General features: G+C 35.1%; 3 protein-coding genes across 5 annotated transcripts; 1 reads left to right on the top strand and 2 right to left on the bottom strand.

The window, feature by feature from the left end:
* Nucleotides 1-689: 689 nt before the first annotated feature.
* Nucleotides 690-6,808, bottom strand: LOC113736745 (mitogen-activated protein kinase kinase kinase NPK1-like). Of its 2 annotated transcripts, none has more exons than XM_027263828.2 (18): nucleotides 6,276-6,808; nucleotides 6,127-6,168; nucleotides 5,462-5,527; nucleotides 5,260-5,370; nucleotides 4,953-5,033; nucleotides 4,795-4,872; nucleotides 4,614-4,696; nucleotides 4,117-4,198; nucleotides 3,900-4,000; nucleotides 3,693-3,732; nucleotides 3,468-3,527; nucleotides 3,330-3,382; nucleotides 3,000-3,231; nucleotides 2,668-2,904; nucleotides 2,226-2,563; nucleotides 2,055-2,122; nucleotides 1,346-1,448; nucleotides 690-1,250 (listed from the first exon to the last, which is right to left on the bottom strand). In XM_027263828.2, exons 1-17 carry the CDS (start codon nucleotides 6,609-6,611, stop codon nucleotides 1,348-1,350), a joined length of 2,109 nt encoding a protein of 702 aa, XP_027119629.1. In that variant the 5' UTR covers nucleotides 6,612-6,808; the 3' UTR covers nucleotides 690-1,250; nucleotides 1,346-1,347. The 2 variants fall into 2 exon arrangements, with proteins under 2 accessions (XP_027119629.1, XP_071940412.1); XM_072084311.1 differs by having other exon boundaries at nucleotides 3,333-3,382.
* Nucleotides 6,809-10,116: 3,308 nt separating this feature from the next.
* LOC113738218 (peroxisomal adenine nucleotide carrier 1) lies at nucleotides 10,117-14,319 on the top strand. The gene is made up of 5 exons (XM_027265456.2): nucleotides 10,117-10,460; nucleotides 11,387-11,618; nucleotides 12,114-12,260; nucleotides 13,368-13,528; nucleotides 13,770-14,319. The coding sequence occupies exons 1-5, from the start codon at nucleotides 10,318-10,320 to the stop codon at nucleotides 14,053-14,055; spliced, it is 969 nt and encodes a 322-aa protein (XP_027121257.1). The 5' UTR covers nucleotides 10,117-10,317; the 3' UTR covers nucleotides 14,056-14,319.
* On the bottom strand, nucleotides 12,379-16,889 carry LOC113738219 (uncharacterized GPI-anchored protein At3g06035). 2 transcript variants are annotated; one of them, XM_027265458.2, is made up of 3 exons: nucleotides 16,730-16,889; nucleotides 14,808-15,263; nucleotides 12,379-13,319 (listed from the first exon to the last, which is right to left on the bottom strand). In XM_027265458.2, exons 1-3 carry the CDS (start codon nucleotides 16,809-16,811, stop codon nucleotides 13,294-13,296), a joined length of 564 nt encoding a protein of 187 aa, XP_027121259.1. In that variant the 5' UTR covers nucleotides 16,812-16,889; the 3' UTR covers nucleotides 12,379-13,293. The 2 variants fall into 2 exon arrangements, with proteins under 2 accessions (XP_027121259.1, XP_027121258.1); XM_027265457.2 differs by lacking the exon at nucleotides 12,379-13,319 and having other exon boundaries at nucleotides 14,604-15,263.
* Nucleotides 16,890-18,028: the final 1,139 nt, after the last annotated feature.

Raw genomic sequence — 18,028 nt, 5'->3', positions numbered from 1 at the left:
TGAAGTCATCAGCCGTGACATCGTTTTAGATGTGGACAAATGGGATTGATTCATGCAAAAGAGAGAGAATTCAAGTCAAATTAGAAGTTTTAGGTCAATTGAAACATTTCCAAAGAATCATATTATATTGTGGATTCATGCTCACTCCATCACTTCCAATTTTGCATGATATAATATGGCATTCACCGCACATGGTAACGAGATTCATTTCACCCCATGGCAGCCAGCCGACACTTATGCATGATGATGACCGTAAAAAAAGCCAAAACAAAAAAAAAAGATAGCATCAAATCAATCCAAAATTTCTCATTTTTGCGTCATTCTCGCAATAATAATCTCATGGCAGAGTATCACATTGCCATCCAAATTTTCTCGTTTTGCATGTCATTCTTGCGAGAAGAATCTCACGGTAGATTATGACATTTTCCTAACCGGATAGGGAAAGTTCAGACACCACACCCCACCGTTCATTGCTAACACTAATGTTGACTCTCACCTCACCACAATTCAACATTCAAGCTCAGTTTTTTCTTCCTCTTGTCTTTTTCATGTGAAATTATGGGATACTCCAAAATTAATGCCTGAATCATGTGTACTCATGTTTGGTCAGGGACCAAACAACACTGTTAAAATTCGAATTCAATAAAAATGGCAAAGGATAATTCATAATGTACCACCAAAATGGAAAATGGAGGAGCAATATTCTCTTTATAAATAGACTCTTCAACCGATCACAACTTTTATATAAAACACCTAATAAGCTCATCATATACTACCCTCTGGAAGAAGCAGGGTAAGTAAGATACACTCCTGGATTCTGCATGATGAACAATACATTTACATGTTAATAAGCTCATCATATACTACTACTCTCTGTCGTATATTATCATATTCCGCAAGGACATACACACAATCCTTTTGAGGGACTTTTAATATATAGAATAAGCAGATACAGATTACTCGTACCATACAATAGGCGGATCACATGAATTGCACGCAGAAATCGGCAATTGCGTGCTTGCTTACATGGGAAAATGCCCACCACCCTGCCACTTAATTAATCAGAAAGAGTTTTCATCTTAAGAGGAGCAAATGCACAGCAGATGACATTTTTCTGCAAGCGCTTCATCGGTTCTCAGCAATAGATCCTCTCTCGTCTTTGTAGAAGCCCAAAAACTGTTCTCCTTTCGGTTCATTAAATCTACACAGATCGCCTTTGAATCTAGGCACCAGTGAGTGAGTACACATCTCTGCATCAAACAGTTTGATGGTCCAGATGTCAGCATCACATGAGACACACCATAAAACATAATCCTCCATAGTTTAGAGATCATTTGAGATTTACATTTATGTTCCGGGAGATGCATATCTTAACTGATCCTTGAAGCGGTGCACAATACGATCCTTGGGAGACGACGTCTTCACTACACCTGCCTGACGCATTATTTCTGTAGCATGCAATATCAATTTCTCAGATCAGAAACTACAAATTGTGCAAATGTCATCCAAAAACAAGAACAGTAATTGTCTAGAAACACAATTAATAGCTTTTCATGTAATACAGCAGAAATGGCTCTATTAGTATTCCAGGTGTTTCTTCATAAACTGGTCTGGCACTTGAGAGGATTTTATAAGATGCAAAAACCTAACTGCTTCTGCATTCAACATAAATGACACCAAAAACCACCTTCAGCACTGAAAACTTGACAAGCATACTCAAGACTGACACACTTACGCATTATACCGTAAGAAAAGGATGAACCACCAGTATAACACAGAGAACTAGTCTTCAGAATTGCTGATAAGTGCCAATTTCAGTAAATTACTGAAGCTTGCTGCACTACAGGTAAGCACAAATCTAACAAGCAATGAAGATTACAACTTTAGAATGCAGGACAAATCTCCTATAAACTGGAGCTGAGTTTCATACATGAGACTAGGTTAAGCAAAAATACAGGCCACTAAATTGCAATGAATATATGCGGGAAAGAACTAAAAGTGAACCTAATTGTAGCAGAAACATATATATGCAGGAAAGAACTAATAAAACGTACCTCGTTTTCTTTTAAGCTCCTCATCAAGCTCCTCTTTCCATTTTCTCTGTCTCTCTGAGAAACTTGCACTGTCGGCGTCAGCAAGAGATACTTTTAGCCCAAGCAATGGTAAGTAAAACTAAAATCCATTAGAGCACATAAGCTAAATATAGGAGGATCTTTCCATCAGACCTTGGACTGGGTGGCTCCCTCTGAGAATCAAAAAGGAGACCTTTAAATTCCCTAAGCTGAGAAGACTGAGCATCATGAGAAACTTGATGATTTAAGCCACCAATATTTGATGAGCGCTTGGAACAACTTCCAGGGCTACAACTATTGGTATTGTCAACAACAGCAGAAAGCCGTCTGCTAGGCAACCTATTAGGTGACCTGCTCTTAGGAGGCAGGTTCAAATTATCTGACACCTTTTCCTTGTTCTCAGTAGCAACAGGACTCACTGGGCTGGCAGCATTCAAGGAATTATAGAACTCTTCATACAAAGGACTTTGCAGCTTCTTCAGTTCTAAAGCCTATGCAGTTGAACAGAAAATTTGAACATAAGACTAATATTCATCATATTATTAGTTTATCAAAAGTCAAAGTAAGTGTATATAAAGGTATTTCAAATCAACACCTTTTCGTCCAGGAATGCCCGAATTTTTGATTCAGTTACTTCATCCTCATCATCTGCTACCAGTTGCCCAACTGGAAATGTGAAGCCACCATCCTTCTTGCTGGAAAGTTCAACGTTATTCCCAGGATATTGAATAGCTTGACTTGCGAGCAAGCTTGTCCTGTGCCTCTCCAACTCTGGACTTTCATCAAACTTGCATGGCCAATCGTCCTCAGGTTCACAAATTGGATTAAAACTCTAGATTTAGCAAAATGTAGAAAATACTTCGTCAGTTATAGCACCCTGATGTTACAAAAGTTACAGCCATCAGTGGACATTAAGACATCTCAAACCTTGTTAAAATCTTTGGAATGAAACTCTGAATTGTATGACTTCATTGATGAGCCAACCATCAGAAGGTCATCTTTATCATCTAATTGACACATGTCATCATCAAAGTTGCCTGACTTCCAAACGGATCCTTGTCCAGAAAATTTCTCAGGATACATGGTTGAGCACCTTACACTACTCATTGTGCAAGCATCTTTCAAACCGTTAGAACTCACCCAGGGATCAAATTTTGTTCTGCAACCATTAGCACTATAGTTAGAATTTACATCCTGGAAAAGCAGATTAAAGTGAAAAGGCTTGAGATCCCAATCCCACTAAAAGCAAATGCTTACGACTTGGTAATGTCCATCCTTGTTGCAGCAATCCAATTCCCAGAGTTGTCCAGCTGATTGAATGTTGCAAGGTTAGTTAAAAAAAATATGGTAAAGGAACAAAGGAAATGATTATGAAGGCCTCAAGTAATAGCTGACCATAATTGAATGGCGGAAAACGGGATGAGTTCCTTCATACTCTCCAGTTACAAATGGATGCTGCAGATTAATGGCAAAGAGGTTAAATATCATTGTTAGTTGCTTTGGTTTTATAGCTCCAATTATGCTGCAGATTTACAAAAGACCCAGATATACCCTCACAAAACTGACATCAAGACTGAACACCACTGCATGAAACAAGGAAATATGACAAAACTATATTACCTTTAGCAAATCTGATGCACTTGGCCTTAGATTCGGCTCCCTGTAATAGTGCTAAAGTTAGAAATTTCAAATCACTGGAAGAAAGGATGAACACGAGTTCAAGATAGAGCACATATTTGATAAGTTTAACCAAGTACCCCCGGTAAGCGGGTATGAAGGGAAGTAATAAATGTGGTCAGGGGGAGCAAAATAATCAAATAAACATACTTGTGTAAACATTTAAGCAAAAAGTCTTTTGCTTCAGCTGAAAGCTGCTCAGGGATGGGTGGATGAGATTTAGTTGTTCCTATATGGAAGAGAGCGGCAACCTGAAGAAGAAACCTGTAAGTCTAGGCATGAAATCAAGCCGAAAGCAAAACCATAGTCCACATCGATTTCAGCCTTACTGTTTTGACTTCAGTATAAGAAGTAGCAACTGACGTACCTCTTGATACTGCTGGCTCCAAGGAGGTTTTCCAGTTGCCATCTCAATAACAGTACATCCAACACTCCATATATCAGCAGAGCTGTATTGTCATGATTAATCAACAAGTCAGCTCTTCATCAATAATGCAAGGAAATAGGCAGAAGTAAAAGGAGATAACTTAAAAGAAATAAAAGAATTGGCGCTTTCAGCAGGAACCTTTCCGTTTAAGACCTTCTAGTTTAAGAAACCTTTCCGTTTCATCTACTGGTACTCAGTTCAATTTATTTTAACGGACAAAAGAAAAAAACATAAAATACTTTGAGAATGCAATACTTTATCTGACCCATTGCCTTCATTATACATCTTATCCAAGATATTGGAGCCGCAGAACTATAGAATAGTGTCAAGTGCTGAAGCCACAGAACTACAGAATCTACTGTTTGATATTTAAACAAGCAAACTCCATGACTTTTAATCAGCTTTAGAAAAAAGCAGAGCTACATCTCTTTACTCACAAGGTATGCCCTGTCTGCAGAATGACTTCAGGAGCCATCCAATAGGGGGTGCCCTTCATTGACTTAGCACCAGTCATTGTAGCCTGCAGCAACGCCAAGCACCAATTCAGTAGAATATTTAAGCAGTACCAGCTAACAAAACCAATATAGTACAAAAACAGAGCTAAAAGTATGATCATACCAATTCAACAACTTTCTTGGATGCCCCAAAGTCTGCAAGTTTGATGCATCCCTTATTGTCGACAAGAATGTTTGCACCCTGCACAAGTACAAGTAGCACCATCAGGGTGCTTCTCATAAATTTTCTAATTGCTTAACCATGACAAATGAATATACCACCTTGATGTCCCTGTGCATGATATTATTCTTGTGGAGGTACTCCAACCCTAACAATAGTTGTTTTGTGTACATTCTAATAACCTGAATAGTATCAAAATAGGCAAAAGTTAATTCCTAGTGTCTAAATTACACAACTTCACAGATATTTAACTTCTAAAACAAGTTGGCGTCTTTAGCAGGTTTCATATTAAGCTAATTCATGACAACCATAATATAACTGCCAAGCAAGTCCCCAAAAAATAAAAATAAAAATCCAGCTTTTGAAAACATTCAAGTTCTATAAACTGAATACATAGCAATCACTTACAGATTCTGGAAAAGATCCAAATTTTCCCAAAAGGGACGAGATTGAACCACCTGGAACAAACTCCAGCAATATATTCAAAGATTCTTGCTCTCTAGCAGTTCCCAAGTATCTCTGACACCAAATCAAAAAATTTCAACATAAAATGTAGGAAAATAAACTATACCAGTTACCGTACACATATCAACATAAAAGTCATACTTACCACAATATTTGGGTGAGAAAGATTTTTGAGCACATTCACTTCTTCTTCAAGTTCTCTAATGTGAACCTACAATGGTCCAAACAAAACAGATGCACAAAATTTAACTAACTACACCTTAGTCCTGCAACCAGAGCATCAAACCTCACCAATATTACACCAAAAAAATAATTATTAACTCAAAAAAGCAAAAGTCACCAATCTAGCACACTCAAGAACTGCTTCTGTTTCAAATAAATCAAATGTAATTCAAGCATTGAACCATGCTGCATGGAGATATAGATAAAAAATCAATCAAAACGAGACTCACTGAACGTAAATACAAAAACTTAAAAACTTCATGCTTACCCCATGATGTTTTCATCTAATTTAGCTCAGTCTGAGTGAAACTGCAAAGTCAAAAACATAACACACCCAACCTTCCAAAAAATATATAAAAAACCGTGTCCGTAAAAACACAATAAATTCAAAAATCTACCATCTGTATTAGTTGAGCTTGAGAGAAATACAATATAGAAATCTTTATGCCAAAAAGTGCAATTTCCTCAAATAATTAAGTGAATGCTAAAAGCCATCATCTATATCAGTTGAATTCATATGCCGAAAACATAGCTGAGAAGAGGAAAAAAGAAACTTCATGAAATCTGCAAAATGTCAAATTCGCTTACTTGAGTTCTCTCTTTTGAAGCACTGTTTGCAGCAATGGAAACCTGCATTTCATACAAGACCACCCAAAAACAAAAATCAAATCTTTATCAAATCCTCAGAGGCCCCAAAATCAAATAAAAAAATGAATCTAAACCAATCAAAAAATCACCTCTTTTACAGCAAGTAACTCTCCCGAATCAATATTCATTCCCATATAAACCCTACCAAAAGCACCACACCCAATCAATTCCCCTTTCCGCCACCGAATCTGCGGCTTACTCTCATCTTTCCTCACTTTCACCGGCTCGGATTTAGCAATAGGCGGGAGGGAAGGAACCTGGGGCTTGGAAAAAATCCCAATTCTAGATTTCCGAATACTAGATCCGATCTTTTCCACAAGACCGTTGAACCCATTAGCAATTGTGCCGTTATTATCTGGGGAGTCTCCTCCGGTTAACGGTTTGAAGACGAGAGATCGGCGGACTGAGCCGATGAAGTCTTGCATTTGGGGAAAGAATGTAAATGTGGAAAATTTTGGGAATTTCTGCAGATAATTCTTTTAGGGTTCTCTGATTTGCATTTGCTGTAAGTGGAGAGTGAGAATGAAAGTGAGAGTGAGGAGTGGGGAGAGAGAGAAGAGGGAAAAAGGAAGAGGATTCAAAACTAAAGAAATAATTATTGGGGAATTTTGAACGTTTTATTTTGAATTATGTTGACTATTGATTTTGATTTTTGTTGTTGGGGATTTTTGTAGTTGGGACTCTATTTGTCAATTTAAGGGATAATTGCAGAAACCTCCCCTGAGATTTCTGACATTTGTACTGACCTCCCCTCTAAGTTTAGAATTGCATTCACCTCCCCTAAACAGTAACAATTCGTTGCAGAAACCTCCTTGACAGCTTTTGTAGAAGTGAGATAAGAATTTTCTTCCAATTTTGCCTTTACTTGCTTGACAATTATTATTTGCTTGACAATTGCTTAACTAATTATCTAATTAGTTAATAGTTAAACTAATTAACTATTATCTAATTAACTATTAACTAATTAACTAATTAATTAATTAACTAATTATCTGATTAACTAATTAACTAAAGCTGTTGTCTGTCCGAAACTAACAAACTATTTGCATGTTAAACTAATTAACTAATTAACTGTTTAACTAATTAACTAACTAACTGATTAACAAACTATTTGCATGTTAAACTATATGCAGTACGCATTACCTATTTAAAGTATCGGCTTTTTATAGGTATTTTACTTTCAAACATTTAATTTATGATAAAAACATCAATGTTTGTAAGTAAAATTCAAAAAGTGTTACAGTAATATTCTTACAAAAAGGGAGGGGTATAGGGCCATAAATTAAATGTTTGAAAGTAAGAATATTGATATTACTGTAACACTTTTTGAATTTTACTTACAAACATTGATGTTTTTATCATAAATTAAATGTTTGAAAGTAAAATATCCATAAAGAACCGATACTTTAAATAGATAATGCGTACTGCATATAGTTTAACATGTAAATAGTTTGTTAATTAGTTAGTTAGTTAATTAGTTAATTAGTTTAACATGCAAATAGTTTGTTAGTTTCGGATAGACAACAGTTTTAGTTAATTAGTTAATTAGTTAATTAGATAAACAGAAATTAGTTAATTAGTTAATTAATTAATTAGATAATTAGTTACTTAATTAGTTAGCAGTTAATTAGTTTAACATGCAAATAGTTTGTTAGTTTCGGATAGACAACAACTTAAGTTAATTAGATAATTAGTTAATTAGTTAATTAATTAATTAGATAATTAGGTTGTTAATTAGTTAAGCAGTTAATTAGTTAATTAGTTTAACATGCAAATAGTTTGTTAGTTTCGGACAGACAACGGCTTTAGTTAATTAGATAATTAGTTAATTAGTTAATTAGATAAATAGAAATTAGTTAATTAATTAATTAGATAATTAGTTAATTAGTTAATAGTTAATTAGATAATTAGTTAATAGTTAATTAGTTTAACTATGCAGAAATAGTTTGATTAGTTAATAACTATTAACAATTAGATAATTAGTTAATTAGTTAATAGTTAATTAGATTATTAGTTATTAATTAATTAGATTATTAGTTATTTAGTTATTTAGTTAAACTATGCAGAAATAGTTAATTTAGTGTAATTTTTATTAATAAATGTTTTGTTGGGTTTGATAAAAGTACTCATCACATTCATTTGGTAAAATTAAATCATGTCAGGGGTACTTTAGTAAATTGACCCACATTTGCTTATTAAATTGCCTCCAACTTTTGATAGGGGAGGTCAGTGCTATTTCAAAATTGATAGGAGAGGTCAATGCTATTACTATAAAAGTCAGGGGAGGTTTCTGCAATTATCCCTTTACACAAACTGTTCTAAGATTTTGACCACTTCTTGGGTTTATTTGTTACTTTTTTTTTTTGGTTTAAACTGGGAATGAGATTGAAGTCGATGTTTCACTTGAATTTTTTTAAAAAACTTATGTGAACTTTATACTAGTTAAAATGTTTCTTAGCCATTCAAATTCAATTTAAATAAACTATGTACGATATAGAATTGGATAATTAACATGAATTCAATGATATATTAGCCAATAAAAAAAAAAGAAATGACAAGTTATGAGAGAAAGAAAAGAAGAGAAGGGGCACGGTTTCTTTGGATATTGATTTGGAATTTATGCACTAACATGAATGATTTTGGGCTCGTTGTGTATTAATATGTAATTATTGAACATTTTGAAGTTCGTACTTTAATTGAAGTTTCCTTCCATTTTTGAAGGCAAGCAAAACTAATTAATCTAGTCTTCCATTTGTTTCCATCTCTTTTTTTTTGTCTTCTCACTTAAACTTCCCTAACAGGGGTTTCTCTTATATTTCTCTTCAAATCTCTGCTCCCAAACTAAGCCAAACAAAGCTACAATTAAAATCATTATAATAAAGTTAAGTGTAAACAGCATAACGTTCGACCTATGTCTTACCTTCAAGTGAGAATTGAGAAGTGAAATTGAACCATAGGTATGAACACTCGTCTAAAATGAAAAATACTAGGAGAAGGGATGAGTTAGATGATACGAAATGAGAAGTGCAAATTAAAATTTCAACATCTCTTACTTATACTGCTTTGTTCAATAGTTTCCATATTTGATCTCCCCTTGCTTGCCACCAAACTAGGGCTCCATTTGACAAGTGAGTTTTTTTTTGGGTATTTGTCTAAAATTTTACTGTAACTTACTGTAGAAGTTTTTAAAAAAATGTTTAAAGTATGTTTTTTTTAATATTTTAAAGTGTATAGTTTAAAAACTTTAAGAAGTTTTTTGAAATTAGTGTAACTAAAATTTTTAAAAAACTTATAATAAACAAACTTGGCAAAACACTTGTCTATCAAGCAAGGCCTCTTGCCTCCCTTAATGAACTAAAAAGACCTGATGGTATCATCCATCTTAGTATTATTATTGACGACATCAATTTTTTGTGTACATCTTTTTGGTGTTATACATTCTCATTTGCTAAGAGAAATTCAACCAATGTACTCATTGTCAGGATTTGGTTAAATTATCAAAAACCGTCTTATTGGTGAAACTAAGTGAAAGTTTTCGTCTGACTTGATTAGCTATAACCGCAAAAAATGATTTCTTGTCAGTTACCAGCTCTTTCGACAAAGTTATTTAAAAATTTAATAGTATTTTTTAATACTGTATATGTAAAATAAAAAAGCAATTCGAAAGACAAAAAAATAATTAAAAAACGTGAATTTTCTTAATCAAATAATGACCCATCCAAAAAAATAAATTTAAACTAAGAAACAAAATTTATGACGAATCTCATTTACAATAATTATGAATATTTAAAACAATTTATTGAATCACAAACAAAAAATTTGTAAAGATACTACTTATTTATAATTTATAGACAACTAATTTGACAAAAAAAATGTAAAAAACTTTTGTATACGCTACTAGTAAATAAAATAGAATTCGGCTTACGTTTCCGCTTCCCAATATGCCTTCTAATATCGCCATGTCATCTGACCGTATGGCATCAACACACGTCACTCTCCTCCATCTTCCTCTCCAGCACTCAGCTCCACATTCAGGCCTCAAAGAATCCACTTCCTGGATCTCTTCATATATATTTTCTGGAAAGAAAGCTTGATTCTTTTTCAGCAATCTTTTCTAGTCTTTAATAAATTATGGCTTTAAATTTGGAATCATTATCAGAGGCAACTTCTGGGGCGGTTGGAGCGCTAGTAAGTACAACTATTTTGTATCCTTTAGACACCTGCAAGTCCAAGTATCAGGCTGAAGTTCGAGCTCACCATCAGCAAAAATATAGGTTCTTTACTTCTTTTGAATCTTTGGATTTTTGCTCTCATGTTTGAGTTTTCCGGGTCCCACCTGTTGATATGGATATCTTTTTTGTTATGTTTGGTTTTTCCATTTTAGCTTTAACTGTAAAAATTTGATCTTTTTCTATTACGAATGAGAGACCCTTTTCATGAATTATAATTCTTTGCTGATTACCACGTGTAAAAGCGTGATCTTTTTCCTATTCTAGTATGAAAGACCCTTCTGATGAATCATGCTGTTTTGTGGATTACCATGTACTAATAAATGGCTAGAGACGGATGCAGCTAAAATTGGGATAAGCCCAAAATTAGCCATGTGTGTGAGTTTGTCTGTGGGTACTGTGTATACTCTTTCATATAGGAATCAGGCTGGTTGAATTATGATTGCTGCATGAACTGTGAGATGTGTATGCACACAAGTGAAGAATGTGAGAAATAGCTGTAGCCTGTAGAGAATGTATGTATATGCTTATTGAAATGTGGCATGTGCAGATGGGAAATATGCCGTGACATTGTTATTTAATTGAAGTTGTAAATGTTTTACATGAATTGCTGGAAACAATAATGTCCTCTGCAAGAGTGAGGCTGCTACAGATACCTAACCTTCCTTGACCGACTAACTCTGAAACTTTCACACTGGGCTTGTCCTCTTTATGAATTGAACTTCTGCATAGCTAGATGTTAATATTAGGTCGTTTTCCATGGTGGCTTGCATCTCTCTAGTTTGACTTGGTAGAACACATAAATTCAGAGAGGATATCAGTTGGATCTTTCCCGTACAAAATCTGCACGAGAAATGAAGAAGTAAAGTTTCTGATATTCTGATATTCCTAACCCCTGCTTCCAAGAAATAGGAAGGAAAATGAACGGAAAATAGGAAGAAGTAAAGTTTAATTGCTCTGTTCTTTTGCAGGAACATTTTGGATGTTCTTTGGGAAGCAATTTCAACTCGTCAGATCCTTTCACTGTATCAGGGTCTCGGGACCAAGAATGTACAATCTTTTATCTCGCAGTTTCTGTACTTTTATGGATATAGTTTCTTAAAGAGACTGTACTTGGAGAAGAGTGGATCTAAATCCATTGGAATGAAAGCAAACTTGATCATTGCTGCTGCTGCTGGTGCATGTACAGTTGTAGTGGTTCATGTAAGTCAATTTTTGTAATTGCTGGTTTGCAGTATTGGAGATAGTTGTGAGTTCTTGTAGATTTTGGATATGTTCATATGCACCATTTGCATTGTCAAATCTTTGCTAACAGTGCCATTGCTTAGAAAAGTTCATTAACTGATGCATGGCTGTTAGAAAGTGCTATTGCAAAGAAAAGTTCATGTATAGTTGTATTGCATTACTCTGCGTTCAATTTGAACAAGGGATGGCAACTGGGAAATACACCACCAAGAAAAAGATTCTCTTCAAAAGGACTAGCTAGGGTTGTACATCATTTTAAGGGCCTGTGATTTGGGGATATGCTAATTTTTAACTATAGAAAGTTTTGCTGGGGAATGTCCATTTGAGAAACTCCATATAAAAATAATTCTGCAAATATTGATTATACAAATATCTGTGGAACTTTTTATAGGATATAGCAGTTTTACTTAATTGCTATTCTTTGTCTGTTCTAATTATGAACCAACATTTCAGCCACTAGATACAGCATCATCAAAAATGCAGACAAGTGATTTTGGGAAATCTAAAGGTCTGCGGAATATCCTTTCAGAGGGATCCTGGGATGAGGCATATGATGGTCTAGGCATATCTCTCCTTCTTACTGCTAATCCATCTATTCAGGTACATGGATATTGCTGCTGAATATGAATCTTCCAGAAAAATGTAGTTAAATAACTTCAAATAATTCACTTATATTATTCCTCATTTTTTTCCCGTAGTTGGGAAAATACAGACACAGTGAGAAAAGTTCTTTTTTTTTTTTCATTTAAACTTTCATCCTTCTATTGATCAGAAAAGAGAGTGTACAAAGGAATTAAATTCAGATATATCATAAAAATGCTCTATGCTTATACAAAGAATTCATCTAAAGCAACTTTGAGAAAGTTCAAGTTCCATCACTAACTCCCAGTTTTCTTTGTTTTGTGGGATTTTCTTCCATCCAGCAATTGTACTCTTCATAACCTCCAAAATATTATGTACAAGTCTAGTAGCATCTTCAGGAGTTTTTTGGAATATACTCTGGTTCCGTGCTTTCCACAAGTAGTATACTGTAACAGCAAGAGCAAGTCTCCGCACCTGATCAGGAAAAGAGTTGGACTTCCAGTGAGAACACACTCATTGCAGCTCTTGTTGCCATGGAAATGGTGCTCTCTGAACCAGGCATAGCTTTATCAGTTTCTGCCACACTATTCTAGAAACCGGGCACTCAAAAAACAAGTGATCCATTGTTTCCAGAGAACCTTTACACAAGTCACACGCATCAGATGCCATGTTTATACCCCAGGCCTTCATCCTATCCTTAGTAGTCAATCTCTTCCGACAAAGCAACCAGACAATGACAAAGTAACATGGCACATAGCCCTTCCCCCATACTAATTGATATCAAATAACACGAGCTCCAGGATTTTGAAGTAGTTTCATAGCAGACTGCACAATGTATTTTCCTGATGCACTAGCCATCCAGTACACCTCATCCTTAGCATCTGGATGGGGTAAAAACAGAGCAGGTGTTTCAGCTTTTAATTTCCGAACTTCACTAGTCATTCTCCTACTTTTTGGCCATTCCCACCCTACTGTTCATCACCAAACAACGTCTTGATCTGATGGTTCTGCCTATGAGTTGAAAAAACCTCAAGACCTTTAGATTGGGGTTTCAACTCGCTGTTAGATGTCTTTTACCTGTGAATTTTGAAGAAAGTTTATAACTGGAATTGTGCTCTTTTGCAGTACACTGTATTTGATCAATTAAAACAAAGAATGCTGAAGGGAAAAATGAGAAAGAAGAGAGACAGTGAATCATCTCCAGAATCTCTTTCTGCTCTTTCTGCTTTTGTGTTAGGTGCTGTCTCAAAATGTATTGCTACCTGTGTAACCTACCCAGCAATTAGGTAATCATATGTTTTTTCATGGTAATCAATCATTACTTTGTTAAATTTGGTATTCGGGATGTACAAGAGAATTTTACTGACATACCTTATGAAAATGATACCCAGTTAAATATCTTACAACAAAATTTATTAACGTACTCCGTACTAGAAACCTGGGGAATAACTGTATTGCCTTGGTCTCTGAAATGAGCATTCTTTGATGTAGATCTTTTCGTTGTTTTTTCCAATTTGGCTTAAACAGGTGTAAGGTGACAATTCAGTCTGCTGAATCGGAGGATGATGTGAAGAATGAAGCTCAATTAAAAGCTCGTAAAACAATATCAGGTGCATTATATACCATTTGGAAACGGGAAGGTCTATTTGGTTTTTTCAAAGGGTTACAGGCCCAGATCCTGAAGACTGTACTAAGCTCAGCATTGCATTTGATGGTGAAGGAGAAGATCTCAAAGGCTACATGGGTTGTATTGCTCGCAATTAGGAGGTATCTATTGATAACCAGGACCAAGACCAGGTTAAAGAGCTCTTGAGATCAACACCGTGTAGCAATTGTGTACTCAGGTCCCTTGAAGAGCATGGGTCCTTTTACCTAATACAGCTTATAAGCATGTGTAATGAAATTTAGAGGAAGAGGAAGAGTGTTGTAGTCAAAGTGAAACTGTCCTGAAACATGACTTTTCCCCTTGTATCATTTCTTGTCACCTTCTTCTTTTGTTGGGTGGGGTGGTCGTTGATGCCTTTCTTCTTTTGTCATAACACTAGAGTAAATGATTGACTTCCTATGTTCTTGCAAACTGTTCGAATCCTGTCTTCCGTTCTTAGTTAATTCAATTAGGCTTTCCTGCGTATGAAATTCAATACGCACTCGATTTTTCTGGCAAACCATAGTCGGAATAAGGATCAGGTTATTAGATAAACTGGAGAAAAAAATCCCAATATCAATTCCTATTGTAGATGGAAAGTGCTTCAATTTTCACAGCATTAACAAGAGGCCCAGTACTAACTCTAGCTAAACAGCACTAGATAGATAACACAAGAATGACATCAAAATCAGGCAACCACAAGGGTTCAGCTGAGATTAAAAAAAAAATGGTAACTGCAATATTCTTTCTTTTAGTGGATCAATGAATTAGTCAATCTACAAGCGTTGAGTAGGTATACATTAATAATAGCCTCAGCGAAAAATGTCTCAGCATGAAACAGTGTATAATACATAAGCAGTGATGCTTTCACATCAACAGCAAGAAAGCCACGCACAAAAATAATGTATAGTATACTGGACCTGGCTTCATTGCAAAATTGGGTGAATTATTATCAGCAGTCACATAGCTTCCCTCTGGCGTGTCTGTTGTCAAAACAACAACTATCCAGTCATTTTTGGAACCGATTCCAACTCCAGTAAATTTGGTGTCGTTAAGGTTGTTTGCGTACTGTGTATCCGTGAAATTGGCAAGAACAATAGTAGGATCAAGATTGGGAACACAGGCAGGCATTATGGCCCCATCCCTTGTGGTGGTGACATTCAAATGGCATTTAGCTAGAATGTTGGGATAGTCAGAGAACTGTGATTCGGTGCCCGGAACAGTATTGGCGCCTGTGGTGTTTGTACAGGGTTGATCCTTGAAATTATCTGCCATTCCATCAGCAAGGCACTTTGCTTTGTCATTCTCTTTTAGAGCTGTCAAATTTAAGGATGCTCTGTAACTGTTAATTTGCTGCAGAAGATTCTGTTCCTCATCTGCACATTAACAATAATCATGTCCTTAATTAATTTTTGGGAACAAAAATAAAATGGCTTCATGCTTGTTAATCACACGAGAGATGATGGTGGAGTATGAGGCTCATAGCAGGACAGATCTTAACAGAAATACAACAGTGCAAATTGTAGAAACATGAAAGTCAAGCAATTATACACATATAAATTTCAAGAATTTCATTCTTCTCCTCTTCTAGAATCTTAAAAAGGAAATAAAACTGATAGAATGAAATAGCTCTAAGCACAAATTAATATGATTTGGAGCTAATTTTTTAGCATGGCAAGAGCGGCAACATGTCTTGGGATGTGCTAAAGAATATCAAGAAGTAGGAGTTGTACAACTTCTGGTCAAGATACATAGGTTAGTTTTAATCGGTCATACAAGTTATATTAAAATTGACTGCATCTGGAAAATCTAGAGAGCTTCAATTGCTTAAGCACCTTAGATATGTAATAAAGATCACCGAGCTAAAGATCATCAAATCATTAAATAGAAACAACACCACCACCGCCACCATAAGCAACCACATCTGGATTCAATCTTTGCATACATCAGCTCATCAAGGACGAAATTTACTGAAGCATGGTAGAGGTATGAAGGGAAAAAAATGCACAAGGCTAGCGGATTCAGAGCATTCTGCCAGTAAACGACAATGGATTAAGATAAAGAATTTTGAGACTTAATGATGAAAGATCAATGCAAACTCAAAAAGATTGAAAAGGCTATGTTGTACACTATAAATGTCAACCTCCAAAGTCGACATCACTATCTTACCATTGAAGAGGTAAAGATCAGATCTTTAATCCGAAAACCAATACATAAAATTATGAGCAGCCAACAGCTTCTGGCAAACAATATCAACACAACCCATTTATCCAAAATCCCTTCAGCTCAACCGGACAATATTTGCATCGGTTTAGGATGTGATAAAACCAAGAATCCCAATAAACAACTTTAACGAGACTGCAAGAAAATGAAGAAAACAGCTGGTCCAGATCAACTAAACTTCAGACCTAGCTGAAGCATTCATAGTCGTCGAAAAGAAATCAGATCTTTAATCTCAAAATGGACTTAAGATGCATATTAACTCAAAACTGATCAATGATCATTCTGAGCTTCAAGGGAACAACATACCAAAAATGAATATTAATTATCACAAACCACAATAATGAGCATCTTATCACTAAATTAAAGCATTATGAACAACCGAATAAAGCAATAAACTTGTACATTGCATAAAGATCAGATCTTTAATCTCAAATTGGTTCTTGATCATCCTGAGCACCAAATGAACAATAATAAAAAGAACCCATGTAGCAAAAATGCACATTTAGCATAACAAACCACCAAATGAGCATCATTTTATTAGATTAACGCATTATCAAGAATCCAAAAGAGCATGAAATTGTACATTGCAGAAGGCTACTGCTAGTAAATTAACAATTACCGGCACATTTGACAGTGTGGCTGATGAAGAGGACGAAGTTGAGAAGCAGAGGGAGAAGTAGGTAACGTGCAAGAGACGTCATTGTTGTTGAATCAAATTGAAATGAAGTAAACTCGACGTTTCAAGAGGGGAAGGAAGGACTGAGCATTTATAAATGTGAAGTGACCTGGAAAGCGGCAACAGGCATCTCAAGTTACGATGTCGTGTTGGTGGAATTTCGTTTTCGGATTCTGGTCATTGACTTGAACCTCAAAAGCGCAAAAACAGAAAAGAAAAAGGGTTAATTACATTTACCTCCCCTGAGGTTTGACCAAATAACGAATCGATCCCTGAGATTTGACCAAATAACAAAAAGGTCCCTCAACCGTTAGTCTTTGCCGTTGACTGTTAGGGTTAATTACATTTACCCCCTTGAGATTTGATCAAATAACGAATCGATCCCTAAAATTTGACCAAATAACAGATTCCTCCCCCACACTAACTTCTGTCACTTATATGTAACAGAAATAGCCAAAAATCTAAATAACCCTTATTGATTTCCATCAAATTTTTAAGGATTAATTACATCTATCTCCCTTGTGATTTGACCAAACTACTTTTAAATCCCTGTGGTGTGGTAATATTACATGTACCTCCTTTTTAAGTAATCTCGTCAAAGACACTTAAATAGAAGTAATGTAATATCATATTTACCTTCTTTGTAAAACTTGTAGTTAGAGAAAACTTACCGTTAAAAAATCGAAGGTGGTTTCAATAATAACGAATTAAACTAAGAGTTTATTACTTAAATAAAACAGTTTTTAACCAGTATAAAAGAAAAAAACCAAGCATGTAATAATCAAACTTGATAAAATATGCGCATAAAGGAACAAAAGAAAGAAAATGAAGAAAGAAGAAAAGCTTAGAAAACAAAAAAGAAATTAAAATGTGAAAAGCAAAGAAAGGAATGGAAAAAAAAAAGTAGAGTGAAAAAAGGAAACCGACAATTGAGCGATGAAAGAAAATTTATAGAAGCAATGTAAAGGTTCACTCAATCCACCACAAAAATGAGACGGACATGATTTTCAAAAATGAGACCATTACCGGATTCTCAAATATCCTTTGACTACTTAATCGGCCATGACAAAGTGTTTTGTGTAGAAAAGCCTTCTGCTAGTTTGGTTTTACAATGGGTTACTAATAAATAGAGTAAAATATCAATAGAAATCTGGTACTTCATTTATATAATATAGGAAAAGTATAAGGAGCTGGTACATTATGGAAAGAAAAAATGCGTACTACATTTTCAACCCTCTTATT

This window comes from Coffea arabica, chromosome 3e, assembly GCF_036785885.1.
Source record: "Coffea arabica cultivar ET-39 chromosome 3e, Coffea Arabica ET-39 HiFi, whole genome shotgun sequence".
NCBI classification, from domain to species: Eukaryota; Viridiplantae; Streptophyta; class Magnoliopsida; order Gentianales; family Rubiaceae; genus Coffea; species Coffea arabica.
This window is presented reverse-complemented; position numbering and strand designations above follow the sequence as displayed.